The sequence below is a fragment of the Octopus sinensis genome, linkage group LG5, assembly GCF_006345805.1.
Source record: "Octopus sinensis linkage group LG5, ASM634580v1, whole genome shotgun sequence".
Lineage (NCBI taxonomy): Eukaryota > Metazoa > Mollusca > Cephalopoda > Octopoda > Octopodidae > Octopus > Octopus sinensis.
Window position 1 is genome coordinate 20,597,523 of NC_043001.1, and position 23,183 is coordinate 20,620,705.

Genomic DNA, 23,183 nt, shown 5'->3' on the forward strand with positions numbered 1-23,183 from the left:
TAGGGTTTCAGACTGGTGATGCAAAGTGTGGACATACCATAGCCATATACAGCTTTAGATAATTAATTGGAGAGCAGCTGCCAAAGGTATTGCTGAGTGATGCTAAGACACCCTTGGCCTTCTTGACAATTTTAGAAATGTGATTTGTCATGAATCACAAATTGCTGTAGGCAATAATGCCCAGTTCACATTCATTAGTAGACTACTTAAGATTGGTATTGCAAAAGGATTATGTAAAAGCTGGGTTGATAAATCTTGCTTTTTGTTTGGTAGATTTAAGATTCCGATATACCGAATATATTGTTTCAGTGGTTGTATACTGTCAACATAATGTGACAGTCCCGTATGGGAATTACACCACCGTTGTTTAGCCCTAGGAAGCATTGACGCTTCCTGTTGGCTTTGACACATTTCCTGTGTCCTTACAGGAAGCGTCGATGCTTCCTAGGGCTAAACAGTGGTGGTGTAATTTCCATACGGGACAGTCACGTTATGATGACAGTATACAACCACTCTATCACTCCACTACCGCTCATGTCTCTTTGAGACATTTATAATAATAATAATGAAATTATTGTATACAGTGCTCAGGTGCACCACAACTTGTCAGAAAGTGCATATAAAGTAAATGCAGTAATGTAGAAATGTCTGGGAAGTGAACAGTGTATGAGTCAGATACATGCTTGTGTGTGTATGGAGGGGAGAAAATCAAGTGTAGTGTTGGCGAATCTCAGGAAGCATGGAAGTTTTGAAGGATGCAGTGCTCCGACAACTAACAACTGATGCCGGCAGTTTGTTCCATGCTTCAGCAACTCTCAGCGTGAAAAAATGTTTCCTGAAGTCATGGGAGCTGTGCTGTTTTCTTACTTTGTAAATATTTAGAAATTTAATATTTCTAATTGTTTCAGTGATTTCACATAAAACTATGGCACATATTTAAAGAACATTGCTAAAATCTTTTGAACTTCATGTTTGTTTTTATTGTTAACTTTTCTGCAAGTCTCCTAATACTATTGACGTTTCCTATTCGCAATATACAGAGTCCAATTTCTTTTTTTCTCTAAACACTTCCTGTCCATCTAAGTGCTGACATAGTCATTAGTATATGTTTCTAGTTAGTCTAAGCTCATCTAATTAGGCAACTTTCTAGTTTAATTTCCATAAAATCTTGTTTGTAACCCTAGAGAATACATCATACTTACAGAAAATATGCTGAAATTCTTTCTAGTTTTCCTTGTTGAATTCTAACCATATACATTCTCTCTTTTACTCTTTTACTTGTTTCAGTCATTTGACTGCGGCCATGCTGGAGCACCACCTTTAGTCGAGCAAATCGACTCCGGGACTTATTATTTGTAAGCCCAGTACTTATTCTATCGGTCTCTTTTGCCGAACCGCTAAGTGACGGGGACGTAAACATACCAGCATCGGTTGTCAAGCAATGCTAGGGGGACAAACACAGACACACAAACATATACACACACACATACATATATATATATATACATATATACGATGGGCTTCTTTCAGTTTCTGTCTACCAAATCCACTCACAGGGCATTGGTCGGCCCGGGGCTATAGCAGAAGACACTTGCCCAAGATGCCACGCAGTGGGACTGAACCCGGAACCATGTGGTTGGTTAGCAAGCTACTTACCACACAGCCACTCCTATTTCACTTCACTTTTCATTCCTATGAAGTTTGTAAAATTAATATGGTTGAGTGTAATCAACTACACTCTACATGGTAGTGCTCCAACATGGCCACAGTCTGATTGTCTCTCTCATCTTCAACAATGTTATGAACTATTGTTTGTCTTGTTGGATTCTTATAACCAATGAAGCTATTGACCACAAAATATTCTTCATCAATATCATCGTCATCAATTTATGTCCATTTTGTCGTGTTAACATGGATGTATGAAACTTGTATTAATTGCAGTCTGCAACAGAAAAAACTGACTGTCTTTTCCTATAGTGTGAATTGAATGCACTTTATCATAGCTCTGACTCTAGAGAAGTTGTTCTCTGGAGGAAACTAAAGTGTCCCCTCTAACCAGTATTAGCTTTTATTCAGAGTTTCTACTCTCCTTAATAAGTAGCTTGAAATGTTGTTCATATATGTCCTAAGCTCTCTCTCTCACACACACACACACAAGCAGTGGTGGGGGACAAACACAAACAGGCACATATATAATGTACATGACAGGCTTCTTTCAGTTTCCATCTACCAAATCCACTCATAAGACTTTAGCTGGCCCGAGACTATAGTAGAAAATATTTGCCCGAGGTGCTACCCAGTGGGACTGAATCAGGACCAACATGGCTGGGAGGCAGGCTTCTTACCACACAGCCATGCATGCACCTATCCATGCAGCGATGCCTGTGTCTATGAATGTTAAAAAAAAAAATTAGAGCACTGCTTATATTTTATTGACATGTAAAAAATAGTATAAATTCTAAAATAATCTCTGATGTACAAAGTTCATATTAACCCAGAGACATTGTATATTTTTCTCATTAAATTTTATAATTTCTCTTTCTGCCTTTAGACTTGAAGAGTTAAATGACTTGTATACGTCAATGAACTTTGCAGAAGCAACTGTAGGTAAGTATGGAAGCATCCAATGTTATAAATAAATTTCAGAATTATTTTTTATAACTAGCAGTATAGCCCGGGATTAAGTTAGGATTATTAAGCTGCTAATCAAGTGCTTTGTTTCAAACCAAACTAAGTAACACCGATGTCAGATTTGGGCAAAATCCATTGAAATTGGTAAACGTTTGGCTGAAAATGGGTTGCAGGCAATTTGATGGGGAAATGCCATAAGGAATCAGTTTATTGATTTTTCCACTCATCGATTATTTTTTTTTTTTTTGAGAACTTAAAGCATTCAAAGATCCCATGAGTCCTAAGTAACGGTGGCATAAAGTTTGAACAAAATACATCAAAATTGGTGAAAGTTATGGTTGAAAATGGGGTGTAGCCAATTTTAGTGAGAAATCCTATAAGGAATCAGTTTATCAATTTTTTCATCCTGATTGAATGGAAAACCCCATAAGGAATCAGTTTATTGATTTTTCACCCCAAATAGGACTTAACCGAACACAACATTGCTGATTCAAAACATCTATATTTATACTTTAAAGTTGATTTTCACACCCAACCCAGTTCTGCAGAATCAGTGTTGTGACGGGAATGCATGGGCTTGGTGTTTGACCAGCAGAGGTGATCTGGTTGCACATGCTGGCCCTTTGAAACTGCCACCCCATCATCTAACCCCCCTTGGCCCATGGGTTGGGAGCCCTTCCAGCAAGGAAAATAGAATGCCTAAAAGGGCTCCTGATCCTCTGTCTCAGAAGAGGTTATGTTCAGATCACAACTAAGCCTTAACCTAAGCTAACCTAGCGAAAAGGGGTGCTATCAGTCAAAGCTGCATCAAAGATATGCATTGGAGAAAGTTGCATCAAAGGTTTGCATGCTATTATATATATATATATATAAATGGAATTTGTATCTTTGTGGTACCAGTGCCGGTGGCACACAAGAAAATCATCCGAACGTGGCCGTAGCCAGTACCGCATAGGCTGGCCTCCGTGCTTTGGGGACGTAACAAACACCATCCGATCGTGGCCGTCCGCCAGCCTCATCTGGCACCTGTGTCGGTGGCACATAAAAACACCATCCGAGCGTGGCCGTCTGCCAGCCTCGTCTGGCACCTGTGTCGGTGGCACATAAAAACACCATCCGAGCGTGGCCGTTCGCCAGCCTCGTCTGGCACCTGTGTCGGTGGCACATAAAATCACCCACTACACTCTCGGAGTGGTTGGCGTTAGGAAGGGCATCCAGCTGTAGAAACACTGCCAGATCTGACTGGCCTGGTGCAGCCTTCGGGCTCCCCAGACCCCAGTTGAACCGTCCAACCCATGCTAGCATGGAAAGCGGACGCTAAATGATGATGATGATGATGATGAAACACACACACACGCACACACAATATGTCACATTCTATATATATATATTTAATAAAGAACCATGTAATTCACACTCTAGAAAATTTATTTCTGTAAAATGTTGGGAGTGGGTAAAATTTCTGAGGCTTCCACCTCACCCTTACTCTCTCTCCCTCACACACACTTTCTCTTCACATTGTTTTTTTTTTTTGTTAGACCCTGTCAAACTCTTTTTCTCCCTCACATACACTTTCTCTTTACTTTTTTTTTGTTTTGTTAGATGCTGTCAAACTCCTTGTCTCTCCCTCTCACACACACACACATACATTCACTTCCTTATGGCAAGAAGGGGATTTAACTCATGTTAGCAAACTTCAAAATTGGTAAAAGTTATGGTTGAAAATCGATTTTTACCACTGTCTGTGGGTGCCTCGGAAAAAATAAATTGACAAAAACCCAGCTAGGTTCATGACGAATGTCCTCCAAAAATTGGAGTGACGTGCATGCTAATTTGTGGACGTGCATAAATTACATTCATGTACACTCACACACACACACACACACACACACACACATCCTGCCTTTTATAGATTCTTGCTGAGACTAAGTCTGTTCTTTTGCAAAATGGTGCTAATGTATGTACTGAAATAATTGCTGTTGCATATTATTTGCTAGCTCCATTATCCTTATCACTGTAGTAATGAGCCAGTGAAGGGACTTCTATGTAATTTTTCAACCTGCTAGAAACAGTAACCAAACACCCTCAAACGATACTCTACGATCTTAAGGAGAAAAGAAACGGAATCCTTGGTGGTTGATAATCAGGATTATAGTGTCTGAAAAAAGGCTTGATGGTCATAACAGGAATGTCTTTGATCATAAGTCTACTCTATCAGGGCACCAAGCTCATCATAATTACCCTCATCACAAAGCAGAAAACCAATTCATTTGGTTTTAAGCAGCATAAAAAACAGTACAAGATTTTATTGCAAACTTGCACTATAAACCCGGCGTTGCCGGGTCATAGTGCTAGTGCATGCATATACAGCTGCGTGCATGCGCACATACACGCAAGTACTGTCCAAATCTCCGACCAATCACATACAGCTAGCTGGCATTCAATTGGCGTATCAAGTTTCGGGCATTTTGATTGGATTTTGGATAGAAAATTCACAAAAAAGTCACTTCTATTGATTTTTAATGGCTTTGCAGGGTGACTGGGGAAATGTAAAGATGTGCATGACCACCCTTGGACGGTTTTGAATGACCATAGAAAGTGCAAGCCCTCTAACTGAAAAATTGTGGATTTGTATAAAGGACACACACACAGACATTTTGCCATTTATATATATAGAGAGATAAACAACCATTTCCTCCACAAAAGCAAAATTTCACCAGCTCTTTAACACAAACTATGATTAAATCAACTATGGTTGAGCCTTGAAGAAAACAGCTGTTTTTTTTTTTTTTGTTACTCATTACTATCTTCAGATCAACTAAATAAACTAACATCTCATCATCTTATCTGTAAAACAACAAATAACAAAAACATTGGTATTTTGAACCAAAATTCTGTTGAAACAGACACTACCAGAACTATATGGAAATATATTGGGATCACAAAAATGATACTGAGTCAAGAAATGGAACTTTTAAATTGGGAAGCATACAGCACATGAACTTCTTCCATAACAAATTACTCTTTTACTCTTCTACTTGTTTCAGTCATTTGACTATGGCCATGCTGGAGCACCAGCTTTAGTTGAGAAAATCGACCCCAGGACTTATTCTTTGTAAGCCTAGTACTTATTCTATCGGTCTCTTTTGCCGAACTGCTAAGTTACGGGGGACGTAAACTCACCAGCGTTGGTTGTCCAGCGATGTTGGGGGGACAAACACAGACACACAAACATATACACACACATACATATATATACATATATAAAAATATATACGACGGGCTTCTTTCAGTTTCTGTCTACCTAATCCACTCACAAGGCTTTGGTCGGCCCGAGGCTATAGAAGAAGACACTTGCCCTATGTGCCATGCAGTGGCACTGAATCTGGAACCATGTGGTTGGTAAGCAAGCTACTTACTACACAGCCACTCCTACGCCTATGATTATCAAAATTATCAAAAATTATCAAAAATTTAAAGAACAACATCCATGAAATAATAAGGTAGTCTTTAACAGAAACTGAGCCTCTTGATACCACTTTGTGTGAATATTTATTATATATGACAGAGAAGAAGAATATAATTTAGCGTTCATTTGACAAATAGAACAAAATGCAATGGGGAAAGCATTACCTTGTTTGGTAACGATCAATCGACTAGAATCCTTTGATCACCTCTGTCTACGCCGCATCCTTCATGTCTGATGGCATCACTTTGTCTCCAACAATTCGGTGCGACACCAGTGCAGAATCACCTCCTTCCGACAAGTCATCCTAATGAGATGTCTGCATTGGCTAGGTCATGCCCTCCACCATCAACCAAGAGAATTCATCTACAAAGCAATTGCCCCAGCTCCCCTTCAGGGTTGGCAAAAGCGATGTGGTGGACAACAAAAAACCTGGCTGATGACAGTCAAGGCTGATTTGGAACCCAACCTAGCCCCCCCCCCCATATCTGTGGCGTTTGCTGCTGGAATAGGGAGTGGTTGGAGATCACGCGGTCGTTAGCCTCAAATTGCCAGGCCTGGTCGGCATTTGTGAGAGATGCAGCATTGAGGATGAATGAAGCCAGCTCTACCCACCCCGGGTGAATGTTGTCTCAAGACAAGAAGATAAGTTTGGTAATGGTTGACAACAAGAATAGAATCCAGGCAGAGAAAATCTGCCACACAAAAAGTGCTATGGTTATGTTGTTAAGAAATTTACTTTTTACCCACATGCTTATGGGATCAGTTCCACTCTGCAGCACCTTGAACAAGTGGATTTCAAAAAAAATAATAATAATAATGAAATTAATTGTATACAGTGCTCAGGTGCACCACAACTTGTCAGAAAGTGCATATAAAGTACATGCAGTAATGTAGAAATGTCTGGAAAGCGAACAATGTATGAGTCAGATACATGCTTGTGTGTGTATGGAGGGGAGAAAATCAAGTGTAGTGTTGGCGAATCTCAGGAAGTATGGAAGTTTTGAAGGATGCAGTGCTCCGACAACTAACAACTGATGCCGGCAGTTTGTTCCATACTTCAGCAACTCTTAGCGTGAAAAAATGTTTCTGAAAGTCATGGGAGCTGTGCTGTTTTCTGACTTTGTAAACATGTCCATGGGTGTTAGACAGGTGGAGTTTGAAAAGGTGCTCAGAGTTATTGTTTGTAAGATGGTTAATAATTTTATGGGTGTTTGCTAAGTCAGCTGCGAGACGTCGGAGTTTCAATGTGTCCATGCCCAGGGAAGTAAGGCATTCAGGATATGGCAAATGCCTGATGGAGGGTTAAAAAGTTCCTCCTGTGTATATGTGTGTGTGAAAATGTTTGTCTCTCCCAGTCAGTGTTTGAACAAAGATGAAACGAAAAGAATTTATTCCAGCTACAAACAGGATATCATATGTTGATTATAGGTTTAACTGTAGCAGCTTAATGTCAGTTACTAACTGCAACTATAATGGAATCAACAGTAGATTAAGTTGTGCTTCCGTCACTAATCTTGAAATCTATATATATAAAGCTGAAGTTGTCTGTCTGTGTGTGGCAGGTTTGATAGCCTTCAACTAACACTATCTCCCCCGAGACCCTGTGGCACAAGTCAACCAAAATTGAGAGTATGATAGAAGAAGGCTTGCTCTTCATTCCGTAGAAGATAAAATTCAAATCGGACCATGTTAAGACCAAAAATTATTTACATCAAAAAGGTGCTTTTTTTCTATGAAAATCCCTATTTTTTACAATTTTTTTACTGCTGTGTTGCCATTTTTCAGTGTATTTCAACCAGAAAAATGTTCACTTAAAGAGAATAACAAGCTACATAATGCAAAATTTTTACTCTTTAAAAATTCCAATTCTAAAGGGTCGAAACAAACCGGAGCAATGCCGGGCAATACTGCTAGTTGAGAAATAAAAGAGATTAGAAAGCATAGCTAAACACTTGTTCTTGTTCCTCTATCAAACTTTAGTCTCTAATCACTTTGCATCAAGTCACTTCTGCTCTCCCTAATATACCCCTACCTCCCCTCATCCTGCCGACTTAGTCATGGGGTCTTTTTCCCTTTTCCATTCTTTTTCTGTCCTGCTACTCACTGATGCTGGTGACACAAAAAATGCACCCTGTACATATTAGGTAGGGCATCCAGCCATAAAAATTATGCCAAAGCTGGCACTGAAGCTAACTGGCTAACTGGATCTGGTCAAACCATCCAACCCTGCCAGTATGGAAAATGGATGCTAGATAACGTGGTAGCAGCCACCTTCCACCGTCACCCAAATAAAGTTGTTAAAATTTGGGTTTCCTATTAGTTACCTGAAGAACTGTAAAGCAAGGAACTTAGAATAGCAGCCGAGTGAGTGTCCTTTAAATGTTTTGGTTTTTTTTTTTGTTGTTTTGCATCCAATCTTTAGATAATCTGGTTAATTTTATTGGAATAATTGTTTTTAGAATTGTGTGTACCCTTTATTGCTAAACAAACATTCACCATGAATCAGAAGAAATGGGTAATGGTTTGTGTGGACAACAGTCAATAGGAGAATTCAATGAGTTCAATTGTTATACTCTCTTTTACTCGTTTCTGTCATTTGACTGTGGCCATGCTGGAGCACCGCACTGCCTTTAGTCGAGCAAATCAACCCCAGGACTTATTCTTTTGTAAGCCCAGTACTTATTCTATCGGACTCTTTTGCCAAACCGCTAAGTTACGGTGACGCAAACACACTAGCATCGGTTGTCAAGCGATGCCGGGGGGACAAACATAGATGCACAAACATATACACACATATATATATACATATATATACATATATACGATGGGCTTCTTTCAGTTTCCATCTACCAAATCCACTCACAAGACTTTGGTCGGCCCGAGGTTATAGTAAAAGACACTTGCCCAAGGTGCCATGCAGTGGGACTGAACCCGGAACCATGTGGTTGGTAAACAAGCTACTTACCACACAGCCACTCCTACGCCTATGAGGAATATAAAATCTAACAGTTCAGGATTTATGGTGCTTTGTCCCAGAGTGAAAAAGAAAGGGAAATGAAATAGCAAGTTGAACAGGTTTTTTTTTTATTTCAAACAACAGCCAGCAAAATTATCTGCCTTCTTTGGGAATTAACTACAATATCAGTAGTAAGATTTGATTTCTTCTTGCAGGAGTGGCTATGTGGTAAGTAGCTTGCTAACCAACCACATGGTTCTGGGTTCACTCCCACTGCGTGGCACCTTGGGAAAGTGTCTTCTACTATAACCTCGGGCCGACCAAAGCCTTGTGAGTGGATTTGGTAGGTGTAAACTGAAAGAAGCCCGTCGTATATATTTATATATGTGTTTGTGTGTCTGTGTTTGTCCCCCTAGCATTGCTTGACAACCGATGCTGGTGTGTTTATGTCCCCATTACTTAGCGATTCGGCAAAAGAGACCGATAGAATAAGTACTAGGCTTACAAAAGAATAAGTCCTGGGGTTGATTTGCTCGATTAAAGGCGTTGCTCCAGCAATACCACAGTCAAATGACTGAAACAAGTAAAAGAGTAAAAGAGAGCGTAACTCTCGTCTGTTTCCAAATAAATCAATATTCCCCCTTGATCTGATATGTTTTCCCAGGAAACTGGATAGAACTGATACTGCTTGTATGACGGTGACACTTGCTTACAACCGTCACATGCTGTCAAGACAAGGAGACACAAACACACACACACGTATAGATGACAGGCTTCTTTTGGTTTCTGTCCACCAAACCCACTCACAAGGGTTTGGTTGGTCTGGAGTTATAGTAGAAAACACTTGTCCAAGGTGCCACACAGTGGGACTGAACCTGAAACCTTATGGTTGGGAAGTTAACTACTTAACCACACAGTCACACCTGCCTTTCATCCTTTCAAAATTGATATAATTGTCTGTTCCCACCCACTAATTTGTAGCCTTGTGATTTTACTTGGAATCTTTATTTTCGTTATTTTTCGGAAACCTTCCAAATTATCGTAATTTTTTCTAACACACCTTTATTTTCTTTATTTCTTAGATACCGTACAAGAAGATGTAAAAGATTTAGTAGAAAATTGTATTACAGAATGGGAAGCTTTATTTGAAGAATGCCATTCTTATCGCATGTAAGTAGATTAAAGTAACATCTCAGTTGCAGAATTCCACTTGATTGATGTGTATATAATTATTTGATTCCACTTTGACTCAGTAAAACTGAAACGACGTGTCTATAAGTGACAAAAAAATTTTTGAAAAAAAAACTCAACAACTGTAGCCATGGATACTAAATTATCTTTTTCTCTCAGCTCACAAAAATGGATAAACTTTTATGGCCTGGAGAGATGAGACGCTTGATGTTTCAACATGAAAGAACATTAAAAATACAAGGGGAAGTCAAACATTATCTGCACTTTTCCCATAATGTATCTTTATTATTGTCACACTGACTTCTGCACGTGCACACTTATAGTTGGTACTATTGTGGTGACGTGATCAAAATTTGAGCATGATCACGCCATTTTTCTTTCTGGGCTTTACAGTGAAAGCATGGTTGCTCCATTAGCAATGTGCACCAAAGCAAAACAAAGAGCAGTGATCTGATTTCTCTGGTGGGAAGGTGCTGAAATTCATTGGAGATGAAACATGGGTCCATCATTATGAGACAGAATCCAAAAGACAGTATGGAGAGGAAATATCCGGGCTCACCAGCGACGAAGAAATTCAAGCCATAGTCTTCTGCATGAAAGGTGATGCTAACCCTTTTTTGGGGCTTACACTGGAAGACTACCTGGAAAAGGGGTGTACGATTAACAGTGCAAGATACAGTGCTTTGCTGGCCAACAAACTAAAGCCAACAATTCATACCAAACGCTGAAACCTGTTGTTGAAGAAAGTTTTGTTGTTGCATGATAATGCATGCCCACACATGGCCACCCAGACCATTGAAACCATTAACCAATTGGGTTTTGAGGTGCTGGAATACCCTACCTGTAGCCCAGATCTCATCCCTTCTAACTATCATATATTTGGACTGTCTAAAGATGGTTTACAAGGTCATCGATTTCCTACAGATGAAGAGAACCATCCAAACGAAGAGAACCATCCGAACGTGAACGTTGCCAGCGCCGCCCCGACTGGCTTCCATGCTGGTGGCACGTAAAAAGCACCATCCGATCATGGCCGTTGCCAGCCTTGCCTGACCTCCGTGCCGGTGGCATGTAAAAAGCACCATCCAATCGTGGCCGTTTGCCAGCCTCGTCTGGCACGTAAAAAGCACCCACTACACTCATGGAGTGGTTGGCGTTAGGAAGGGCATCCAGCCATAGAAACATTGCCAGATCAGTCTGGGCCTGGTGCAGCCTTCTGGCTTCCCAGACCCCAGTTGCACTGTCCAACCCATGCCAGCATGGAAAGCGGACGCTAAACGATGATGATGATGAAGATTTGAAGGAAGCTGTGCATAAATGGTTGCACGACCAACTGGAAACCTTCTTCTTGGAGGGAATATGCAAGCTTGTCAACCGCTGGACCAAGTGCATCGAAAAGGAAGGAGACTATATAGAAAAATGACATACTCTTACTCTTTACTCTTTTACTTGTTTCAGTCATTTGACTGCGGCCATGCTGGAGCACCGCCTTTAATCGAGCAACTCGACCCCGGCACTTATTCTTTTGTAAGCCCAGTACTTATTCTATCGGTCTCTTTTGCCGAACTGCTAAGTGACTGGGACATAAACACACCAGCATCAGTTGTCAAGCAATGCTAGGAGGACAAACACAGACACACAAACACACACACATATATATATATATATACATATATACGACGGGCTTCTTTCAGTTTCCGTCTACCAAATCCACTCACAAGGCTTTGGTCGGCCCGAGGCTATAGTAGAAGACACTTACCCAAGGTGCCACGCAGTGGGACTGAACCCGGAACCATGCGGTTGGTAGACAAGCTACTTACCACACACTTGTTTATTCCTTGCTTTTGTGTAAATACATTGAAAAAACAAGAGTGCGTATAATTTTTGATTCTCACTTGTATTTTCCACATTTAAATTAACTTTTATTTTTATTTTTTTTTTTAGTTCTTTGAATTCCTCTTGGGTATCATTTTTGAAAACAACAAGGCAACTTCAGGAAAAAAATAAGCGCATTGAATCTTTGCGTGAGGAGGAGATATCTTATTTCTGGAAATTAATAGAAGCTGTTGTAAGTATTACATCCTATGTAGACTTAAGTCATGTACAGAGAACAAAAACGAAATACTTGATCACCTTATACCACCCATTATCCACCTCAATACTATCCAACCTCCGCAGTTGTCACCTGCTGCTAGTTTGTAGGAACAACTAAAAAAAATACTCAATCTGGTGAGGAATGAGTATCCTTTAAAGAATAACAGAGTTATATGTGAGCTACTTCAAGTTTCATGCTCTGATAGTGCTGTAATTGGATGGACTTGTATAGCATATTGTGCATGACTCAGCAATCATTCACACTCAAATGGCATGGCTTCTCTGCGAAGAAATGTGAGAAAGTTTGTTCGAACCTTTTTTTCTAGCATTTCCTGATAGAGTAACCATGCATTTGAGCCTGAACAATTGATGGATCTTGTGTAATATACTATATAAGCCCATATGATTACTACACTATCTGAGCATGAAACTTGAAGTGGCTCAGTTATAACTCCTCCTCCTCATCATCATCATCGTTTAACGTCCGCTTTCCATGCTAGCATGGGTTGGACGATTTTGACTGAGGGCTGGCGAACCAGATGGCTGCACCAGGCTCCAATCTTGATTTGGCAGAGTTTCTACAGCAGGATGCCCTTCCTAATGCCAACCACTCCAAGAGTGTAGTGGGTGCTTTTTACGTGCCACTGGCACAAGTACCCGATCCTCTGAGCTATTTTCACAGTTATTCTCCTGCGTCTGAGATTTCCTTCATTCCTAAAGTACCAACTCACTCAGCTCTTCAATGTTAGTATATAAAAATGTTTCCATATTCCAAAAGTTATTATTTAACATTATAAAAGATAAAATCTGTTGTCAGGGGTCATTTAGCTCAGTGGTTTAAAGCATTTAGCCAGAAGTACAAAGTTTGATTCTCTGTAGTGGCTTGCAGGCTACTTTTTTCCATCTCTAAGGGTATTTTACATCCTATGAGCTGTTTTCACAGCTATTCTTCTGCATATGAGATTTCCTTCATTTCTAAAATGTGTGTGTGTATTGGAGACCCCCTTCGGTCATGAATGAACATGGGATTACACCTAGAAAGTTACCCTCCCAGGCACAAGTCTGCATACCAGCCTCTCCTCTCCACATCACCAGTGTTATCCAAGGGAAAGGCAAAGGCTGATACTGATTGGCACCTGTGATGTCGCAACTCATTTCTACAGCTGAGTGAACTGGAGCAATGTGAAATAAAGTGTCTTGCTCAAGAACACAACACGCAGCCCAGTGCAGGATTCAAACTCACAACCTCGTGGACGTAAGTTCAATGCTCTAACCACTGAGCCATGCACCTTCACACATGTGTATGTGTGTGTGTGTGTGTGTGTATATATATATGTATATGTATATCATCATCATCGTTTAACGTCCGCCTTCCATGCTAGCATGGGTTGGACAGTATGTATATATATATATATATATATATATATATATATAAATAAATTTTTAAAAATTGAAGAGGCAAACTCAGAAACAAAGTTTAAGTCAATCAGCAAATTTCTAGACATGAAGTTTTTAAAATATTTTTTTAAATACTTATACTTTAAGGCATATTAATACACATCAATACAAAACTATATATAAAAGCATAACATATAAATATATAGATAAGAATATAAATTAAAAGAATGTAAAAATATGCAAGATATAAATATGGTGAGTGCAAACGAAAGAGAACAGAAATAGAAAAGAGATTGAAAATAAAATGATAAACTACCGATTATTACATTATTTACATTTGATGGATATTTGTCCTCATTTTGTTTGTTGTTAACACAATGTTTCGACTGATATACCCTCCAGCCTTCATAGCTGGAGGGTATGCCAGCCGAAATGTTTTGTTAACAACAAACAAGATTAGGAGAAATATCCGTCAAATGTAAACAATGTACATAACTCCTCATCTCTCAAATATAGAACTACCTATTATTAATTATCATTTTATTTTCAATCTCTTTTCTGTTTCTCTTCCATTTGCACTCACCATATTTATATCTTGCATATCTTTATGTTCTTTTAATTTATATTTTTATTTACGTTATGCTTTTATATATATAGATTTGTATTAGAACAGAATTTTGTCAGTGAACAGGTCGTGGTCTCAAAGCGACGAAAATATTTTGGCAAATTAAATTTAAATGTTGAAGTGAATCTAACGGTTTTTGTGTGTTTCTTAACCCTTTAGTGTTTAAACCGGCTATATCCGGCCCAAATATTCTGCTCATTTTATGCTCAAACTGGCCAGAACCAGTATCTCAAACTTACCCTGCAATGTAATTCTAAAAATAAACAATTACATCTTTCAAATCTTGAAGCTACAAGATGATACCAGATTTATTTTTTTTTTAATGTAAATGAATAAGGATTACTTATGACATATTAATTTGAACGCTAAAGGGTTAAATGGCTTATAAACACCTTCCATGCTGCATTTGTATTAATATGTATTAATGTATAAGTATTTTTTTAAATATTTAAAAAATATTACATCTATGTCTTTCCCATTTGGAAAATTTGCTGGTTGACCTGAATTTTGTTCATGAGTCTATCTCTTCAGTTAGCGTTCGTCTTGGACTCATTCTCGGCACTTCTCAGTTACAGCCCATATATCTTGAAAGAAAGGTTTGATAGTCTATATATTTCGTTTTTGGATTTGGTTTGCAAGATTCTTTATGTGAGTTCATGTGTTGAAGCATATTCTGTTGTGTTTGGGGAGAGTCATTTTCATTTTGTGCCTTATAATTTAACACACTCACCAGTAAAATTTTACCGGTGAGTGTGTTAAATTATAAGGCACAAAAAGAAAATGACTCTCCCCAGACACAACAGTATATATATATATGCCAGTGCTTTTCAAACTTTTTGCTGGAGCGGAACCCCAAGGAAACATACCACTGGTTCGAGGAACCCCTGTGCAGTAATTTAATAGTTTTATGTTCACATTCTGCACAGGAGAATTAAAAATTACTGCCGATTTTAGCAGTTTTGTAACTTCTTGCGGAACCCCTGGACTGTACTGGCGGAACCCCGGTTGAAAACCACTGATATACACACACACACGTGTATATATATATCTGTGTGTATGTGTGTGTGTATGTATATATGTATGTGTGTGTATGTATATATATATGTGTATATGTATGTATATATAAAACACTCTTTCAAAAATTATAACATGCTTCAAGCAATTTTTTTAAGTGTTTTTAATATTGTTTTTATATTTTTTTAGGCACCCAAAGATGAACAACAGAGTATGCGTTCACCAGTACAAGAATGTACTCCTTCATTTTCATCAACCACAAATTCACTGGAACTCATCAATGATAATAAATTACTTCATAATGAGTAAGTTGTTCTTTTTTAATCTATTTTTAATTTCATGTTGTACTTGTTACTAGAGATGTCTTATAGTCTTATAATTATTTCTGAGTAAATAGCAAAGTAACAGAATTGGTAATGCACCAAAATGGGTTTTAGCATTTAGTTTCTTTACATGATGGTGATGACATTCATCATCACCATCATTTAGAATCTGCTTTACCAATCTTAAATGGGTGGCATACAATTTGTTGAGGCAGGTTTTTTACAGCTGGATGTCCTTCCTGTCATCAATCCTCACTTGTTTCCATGGTAATGTTTCCCCATGGCCAGACATGTTTTTCACTGAAGACTGGAAACGAACAACCTCAGTTGAATGGCAACAATCCTTGTTTACAACCATCATCATCATCATCATCATCGTCATTTAGTGTCTCTTTTCCATGCTGGCATGGGTTGGACAGTTTGACAAGAGCTGGCTGAGCAGAAGACTGCACCAAGCTTCTGTGTCTGTTTTGGCATAGTTTTTATGGCTGGATGCCCTTCCTAACACTGACCACTCTGCAGAATGGACTGAGTGCTTTTTAAGCGGCACCAGCACAGACGAGGTCAGTTTTGGCAGGATTTTTACAGCTGGATGCCCTTCAATGTGGACCATCATCTGGTATTCAGACAGGGGCACACTCACACATCTATGGAAGATTTTTTTCAGTTTTCGTATGTTGAATCTGGTTAGAAGGCTTTGATCAGCCCAGGTCTCTAGCTAAAGACATTTGCCCAAGGTGTCACACAGTAAGACTTAAACTGAGACTACATGGTTGTAAAGCAATCTTCTTAACCATACAGCCACACCTAAGCTCATTTGACCACATTCTGTGGTAAAATCCTTATGGGGTTGATATAAATATCAATCAAGTATTAATTTAATCAATTAACCCTCAGTCTAAATTTATGACCTCGTGCTTACTTCAGAAATCATTTTGCCTATTGTGGATTCAAATCCAAGATGTTGAAAACTTTTACTGATATTATTTACCCCTACAACTATTACCGTCCTTTACACATTTCTTTTTGTTTATACTTTTCTTCACTCTTGATCCACAGTTTGCATTTCCCTTGTGCTCACCTTGAGAGTATGCCCTAGGATCCTGTCACCATCATCTTTATCTCTCTTCTGGCTACTCTCACCCACCTTCATATAATGCTGTGTAGCCATGTATCTTCTCTATGAGAAGGCACCTGTGCTCATCCTTCTCTCATACTTTAGCTTTCAACACCTGGCATTAAGCCACCTCTCCTTCTCTCAAATACATTGATTCAATTGAAGAGGTGTTTTTCCTCTTCCTTTTCTTTCTTTGTCTTGCAAGTTGACTTTTCTAGTACCAGTGTTACACAAAAAAAGCAACCAGTACACACTGTAAAATGGTTGGTACTAAGAAGGGCATCAAGCAGTAGAAACCATACCAAAGCTAACACTGGAGCCTGCCCTGTCTAACTGTCCAATCCATGCCAGTATGGAAAAGGCATGTATGATGATGACAATGATGGCGATAATGATGAAAAAGAAGAATCAATGCCCTTAACATCTATAAGTTGAAAAATTTGGATATAAGAAGGGAATTCCAGAAAACTGATGCTCTAGGGGAGGAAGCTATTGGGCAAGTGATAAATGCAGGCCTTCAGGTATGTGACATAGTGTGGGTGATGACAGGAGATGGGATGGATGAGAGTGGTATGCAAGGCAGCAAGCTGGTAGAAATGTTAGCACACCGGGCGAAATGCTTAGTGGTATTTCGTCTGTTGCTATGTTCTGAGTTCAAATTCTGCCGAGGTCGACTTTGCCTTTCATCCTTTCGGGGTCGATGTAATCGACTTAATCCGTTTGTCTGTCTTTGTTTGTCCTCTCTGTGTTTAGGCCCTTGTGAGTAGTAAAGAGATAGGTATACAGCCATTCAAACAAGCAGAGGTGGCTGTTGTATAGTGAGGAGACAATGCGGCCATGTGTTGGTGAAGAGTTTTTGCCAATCAATATGTATGTTGCAGCTGTACCATTGCAGTTGTAGCAGCATTATTCATCTCCATCATCATTTTGCATTCATTTTCCATACTGACATGGATTGGATGGTTTGACAGGATCCAACAGGTCTGAGGGCTGTATCTTGCTCTAATGTCTCAATTTTGACATGGTTTTTACAGCTGAATGCCCTTCTTAAGACCAGTCTCATTACAGAGGGTACTGGGTGTATGTTTTTACATGGCAACGACATTATAGAGGTTGATCTGTCATCAACTGGACTAAAGATCCCTCTCAAGTCCTTCATTGTCACTGCTCAAATTGAATACCAACCACTCACAGAGTGTTCTGGTAGTTCACAAAAGAAAAGAGAACCTCATAATGAATGGAACAAATTTATTATTGTGAGAGGATAGCTGTGGAGAGAATAATAGTAGGAGCAATGTTGGGATGTAGTAATGGAAAAATCAAGGGAGAAGAGAAGGGGAAGAGTAATGTCAGACATTTGTGTGTAGGAGAGTGCGGGACAAAGTGCTAATGATAATTGGGTGGATTGAGTAGGTGGACCTAGTGATGATTGGTTCACTTATCATGCCTGCATGAGATGGACAGTTTGTCAGGGTCCAAAACAGCTCTTGTGAAGATGCAGGATCTAGTAGCTTCGGTGTTGCACAGAGTTGTTAATTCATGGTTCTGATTCCTGGACCAGGTGGTACATTGAGTTCTTGACTAAAACTCTTCATTTCATGTTGCTTTAGTCCACTCAGCTGGAAATAAGTTCCAGTAATAACTAGGAAATTGACACTATGACAGACTTGCATCCCATTCAGGATTTAGTTTCATCTCAGACTTACACCATGGAAATTTGAGTTAAACTCTGGCCTTAGGAGTCCAAGGACCCATGAGAGACTTAAGACAGCTGTTATTGAAGGAACTCAGAAGAGAGTCAAAGGTGAAGTATTTTGTGGGCCTGAAGGCTTTGGAATACAGTTTTAACTATACTGTGGTTGTATGGTAAGAAGTTCACTTCCCAAAGGCAGTGAGCTGGCAGAATGGTTAGCACACCGGACGAAATGCTTAGCAGTATTTCATCTGCCGTTAGGTTCTGAGTTCAAATTCCACCGAGGTCGACTTTGCCTTTGTCCCCTCTGTGTGTAGCCCCTTGTGGGCAGTAAAGAAATAAGAAGTTTGCTTCCCAACCACATAGTTCCAAGTTCAGTGTGGCACCTTGGGCAAGAGTCTTCTTCTATAGCTTTGGGCCAACCAAGCCTTGTGAGTGGATCTGGTAGACAGAAACTTAAAGATGCCCATCATATGTATGTGTGTTTGTCAAATTTGGGGTCAAATTTGCCTTTCATCATCATCATCCTCATCATCATCCTCATTTAACGTCCTCCTTCCATACTGGCATGGATTAGACAGTTTGACAGAAACTGGCCAGGCAAAAGCCTGCACCATACTTCTGTGTCTGTCTTCACAGTTTTTATGGCTGGATGCCCTTCCTAACACCAACCACGCCACAGTGGGTTGAGTGCTTTTTACATGGCACCAGCACAGACAAGATTAGTTTTGGCATGTGTGATTTCTGTAATCTACTGAATTCATTAATTGTAAGTAACCGATCCTCTGAGCTATTTTCACAGTTGTTCTCCTATTTTCACAGTTGTTCTCTAGGAATTTGCTGATTGCTTTGTTTCTGAGTTTGCCTGTTCAATTATATAAATATATATATATATATATATACACACACACACACATACACATGCTGGCCTTGTGCCAAAATTTGAAATGTTTAATGATTTCTCAAACAATATCATAATTAATCATTAATTTTTTTTCCTTTTTTTTTTAGCTTTGAAATGTTGGTTGCTGATTTTCCTGATTTTCCTGATCTATCACTCAATTAAACAAAAACGAGCCGTGTTTCCACCAGGATTCAAACCATGATCACATCATTCATTGTACTTCTTGCATAGTCTGTATAAAAAAATACATCTGCCTAGCCAATATACAGCAAATTAATGTGTGTGAGAGGAATAATTTTTCCAGTATTTCTCTAATAATTTTCAAAACGATTGAGGTAGATACATTTTATCCCTCATTTCGCAAAGCTCAATCCACTTGGCTTATTTTTCGTACTATACTGTGCAATAGATTATTGATAATAAATTGTCATATGCATAATGAACAGCGGGAGCGAAAATGATGACTTGCATATCTCTTCTTAATGCATTCCGGTAGATTTGAACATGAATATGCTAATCACTGTGACAAAACACAGCTGTAACTAGTATATTCATTAAGAATAAATATGCAAGTCATTGAGATGATTACTCCTTTACTATTTTACTTGTTTCAGTCATTTGACTGTGGCCATGCTAGAGCACCGCCTTTAGTCGAGCAATTTGACCCCAGGACTTATTCTTTGCAAGCCTAGTACTTATTCAATCGGTTTCTTTTGCCGAACCGCTAAGTTATGGGGACGTAAACACACTAGCATCGGTTGTCAAGCGATGCCGGGGGGACAAACATAGATGCACAAACATATACACACATATATATATATACATATATATATACAAATATACAATGGGCTTCTTTCAGTTTCCATCTACCAAATCCCCTCACAGGGCTTTGGTCGACCTGAGGCTAGCAGAAGACACTTGCCCAAGATACCACGCAGTGGGACTGAACCCAGAACTATGTGGTTGGTAAGCAAGCTACTTACCACACAGCCACTCCTGTCAATTAAATCTGAGACTTTGATAATCTCTTTTATCTGTCACTTGATTCAGTCATCTGAATGCAGCCATACTGGAGCACTGCCTTGAAAGATTTAGTTGAACAAATCAACCCAAGTTATTTATTCTGTCAGCCCCCTTTTGCCAAACGGCTAAGTTTCAGGGATGTAAACACACCAACACTGGTTGTCAAGTAGTGGTGGGGGACAAACACAAATATACTTTCAGAAACATTTTTTGCATACTCTCTTTACTTGTTTCAGTCATTTGACTGTGGCCATGCTGGAGCACTGCCTTTAGTTGAGCAAATCGACCCCAGGACTTATTCTTTGCGAGCCTAGTACTTATTCTATATATATATATATATAGATAGATAGATAGATAGATAGATAGATATATACGACAGGCTTCTTTCAGTTTCCGTCTACCAAATCCACTCACAAGGCTTTGGTCGGCCCGAGGCTACAGTAGTAGACACTTGCCCAAGGTGCTACGCAGTGGGACTGAACCTGGAACCATGTGGTTGGTAAGCAAGCTACTTACCATATAGCTACTCCTATGCATGTCCAGAATTGCTGAAGCATGGAATAAACTACTCGCATCAGTTGTTAGCTGTCAGGACCTTACATCCTTCAAAACTTCCTGAAATCCACCAACAGTACACCTGATGTCCCCTCTTCTTTTGTTTTAAACAACTCATTCACTATTCACCTCCTGTGCTTTATTCTATTTGCTACTCTTGCACTTTTGGCTACTTTTTCTAATGAGTTGTAGTGCACCTGAGCCCTGTATATAATAAGTTCACTATTATATTATCTGACACGCTCAACACATATTGTAGACCTACATCCACAGTTACCATCTCTTTTACTTGTTTCAATCATTTGACTGTGGCCATGCTGGAGCACTGCCTTTAGTTGAGCAAATCGACCCCAGGACTTATTCTTTGTAAGCCTAGTACTTATTCTATAGGTCTGTTTTGCTAAACCGCTAAGCTACAGGGACGTAGACACACCAGTTGTCAAGCAATGTTGGGGGGACAAACACAAACATATATATACACACATACATATATATATACATATATACGATGGGCTTCTTTCAGTTTCCGTCTACCAAATCCGCTCACAAGGCTTTGGTCGGCCCGAGGCTATAGTAGAAGACACTTGCCCAAGGTGCCATGCAGTGGGACTGAACCCGGAACCATGTGGTTGGTAAGCAAGCTGCTGCCACACAGCCACTCCTACGCCTATAATTATGAATAATTTCCTAATCTTATCAAGATGATTATATCTTGGAATGTCTTTGATCACACAGCCACTCCTGCGCCTATCTACCAAAATTCATTGGTCAGTCCAATGATGTAATAGAAGACATTTGCCCAAAGTGTTGCATTGGCAGTGGGACTGAACCTGAAACCACGAAGTTGCAAAGCAAACTCCTTAATCACACATTCTTGCCTGTGCTGTGTATAAAGTTTTGGGGAATAATCTAAGATTACCAAAATATATGTGAAATGGGAGAAGGGACTAATTGGATCATCAAAACAAAATTAACTAGTTTTATTTTAAATCAAGTGTAAGACAATTTCTTCAGATGTGTGTGCTTTTGTAATATTTTGTAGTTTTATTTTTTACTAAGACTCCTTACATGGTCGCTCGATCTGCTAGAAATAGCAGCCAAATCTCCTTCACACTACACCCTGCCAGCTTTAAAAAAACAAATAGATGGGACGGTCGTAGCTCATATAGTGTTATTGTTTTGGTTTTTGTATAGAAAAGAGGCTATAGATTGGATTACTTGACCATACATGGCTACTCAATTAGCCAGAAATAGCAGCCAAATCTTCTTCAAACTGTATCCTATTATTTTCAAAATAAAAATAGTAAAAATAGATGTGATGGTCATGGCCACCATGTTTTTTTATAGGGTAATTGGACTGACCATTTACATAGCCACTCGCTCTGCTAGAAATAGCAGCTAAATAGACTTCAAACTACACCTACCGTCTTTAAAAAACATAGATGGGGTGATTTCCATTAATAATATCTTTTTATATGGAAAAGAAATTACAGATTGGACTGACCACTGCATAGTCGCTTGATCTGCTAGACATAGCAGTCAAATCGCCTTCAAACCACACCCCAGCATTTTTAACTCTTTACATTCAGATTCTCTGTCAAATGTAAAGCTTATTTATTACCTCTGCCTTAGTGAAGGTGGAGGTATTGTTTTCAGTCATGTTTGTTTGTTTGTCTATGGACAAGATATCTCAAGAACCGCTGGGTGGATTCCGATGAAACTTTCAGGAATGTCTGACCTCGTGACTGGCACAAACTGATTAGATTTTGGGATCAATCTAGTACCGGACAAGGATTCTGGATTATTTTTCCTGTTTTTTTACTTAATTTTTGAGAGTGGTCAGGTTCATTTTTGGTATTCTTGTTTGTGAGAGCAGTTGAGTTTATTTCAGATATTCTCATTTTAATAATCATCTCTGGCTAATCGTTGAGAAGATGCTGGTGTTGTCTTGGCAGAAGTCTGTGCTCTCTGAGTACTCTTGTTTCTTATTGATTTTAATTAACCATGCATTATCTCTTATCTTCAAGATGTCTTTGTTTATCTTTTTTTATCTTTTACTTGTTTCAGATTGTGGCCATGCCTTGAATTTTTAGTCAAATGAATCAACCCCAGCACTTTTTTCTAAAAGCCTGGTGCTTATTCTATCAGTTTCTCTTGGCAAACTGCTAAGTTACGAGAACATAAACACCA

General features: G+C 39.1%; 1 protein-coding gene across 3 annotated transcripts in view; it reads left to right on the forward strand.

Annotated features, from left to right (window-relative positions):
* LOC115211871 (inhibitor of nuclear factor kappa-B kinase subunit alpha) overlaps positions 1-20,002 on the forward strand; it is a 71,096-nt gene extending 51,094 nt beyond the window's left edge. For all 3 annotated transcript variants that reach the window (XM_036503199.1, XM_036503198.1, XM_036503200.1), the window contains exons 17-21: positions 2,552-2,607; positions 10,139-10,226; positions 12,192-12,315; positions 15,568-15,683; positions 19,523-20,002. In XM_036503199.1, the coding sequence (XP_036359092.1) occupies positions 2,552-2,607; positions 10,139-10,226; positions 12,192-12,315; positions 15,568-15,683; positions 19,523-19,577 (439 nt within the window). In that variant the 3' untranslated portion in view covers positions 19,578-20,002. The remainder of the gene's footprint in view (positions 1-2,551; positions 2,608-10,138; positions 10,227-12,191; positions 12,316-15,567; positions 15,684-19,522) is intronic.
* Positions 20,003-23,183: the final 3,181 nt, after the last annotated feature.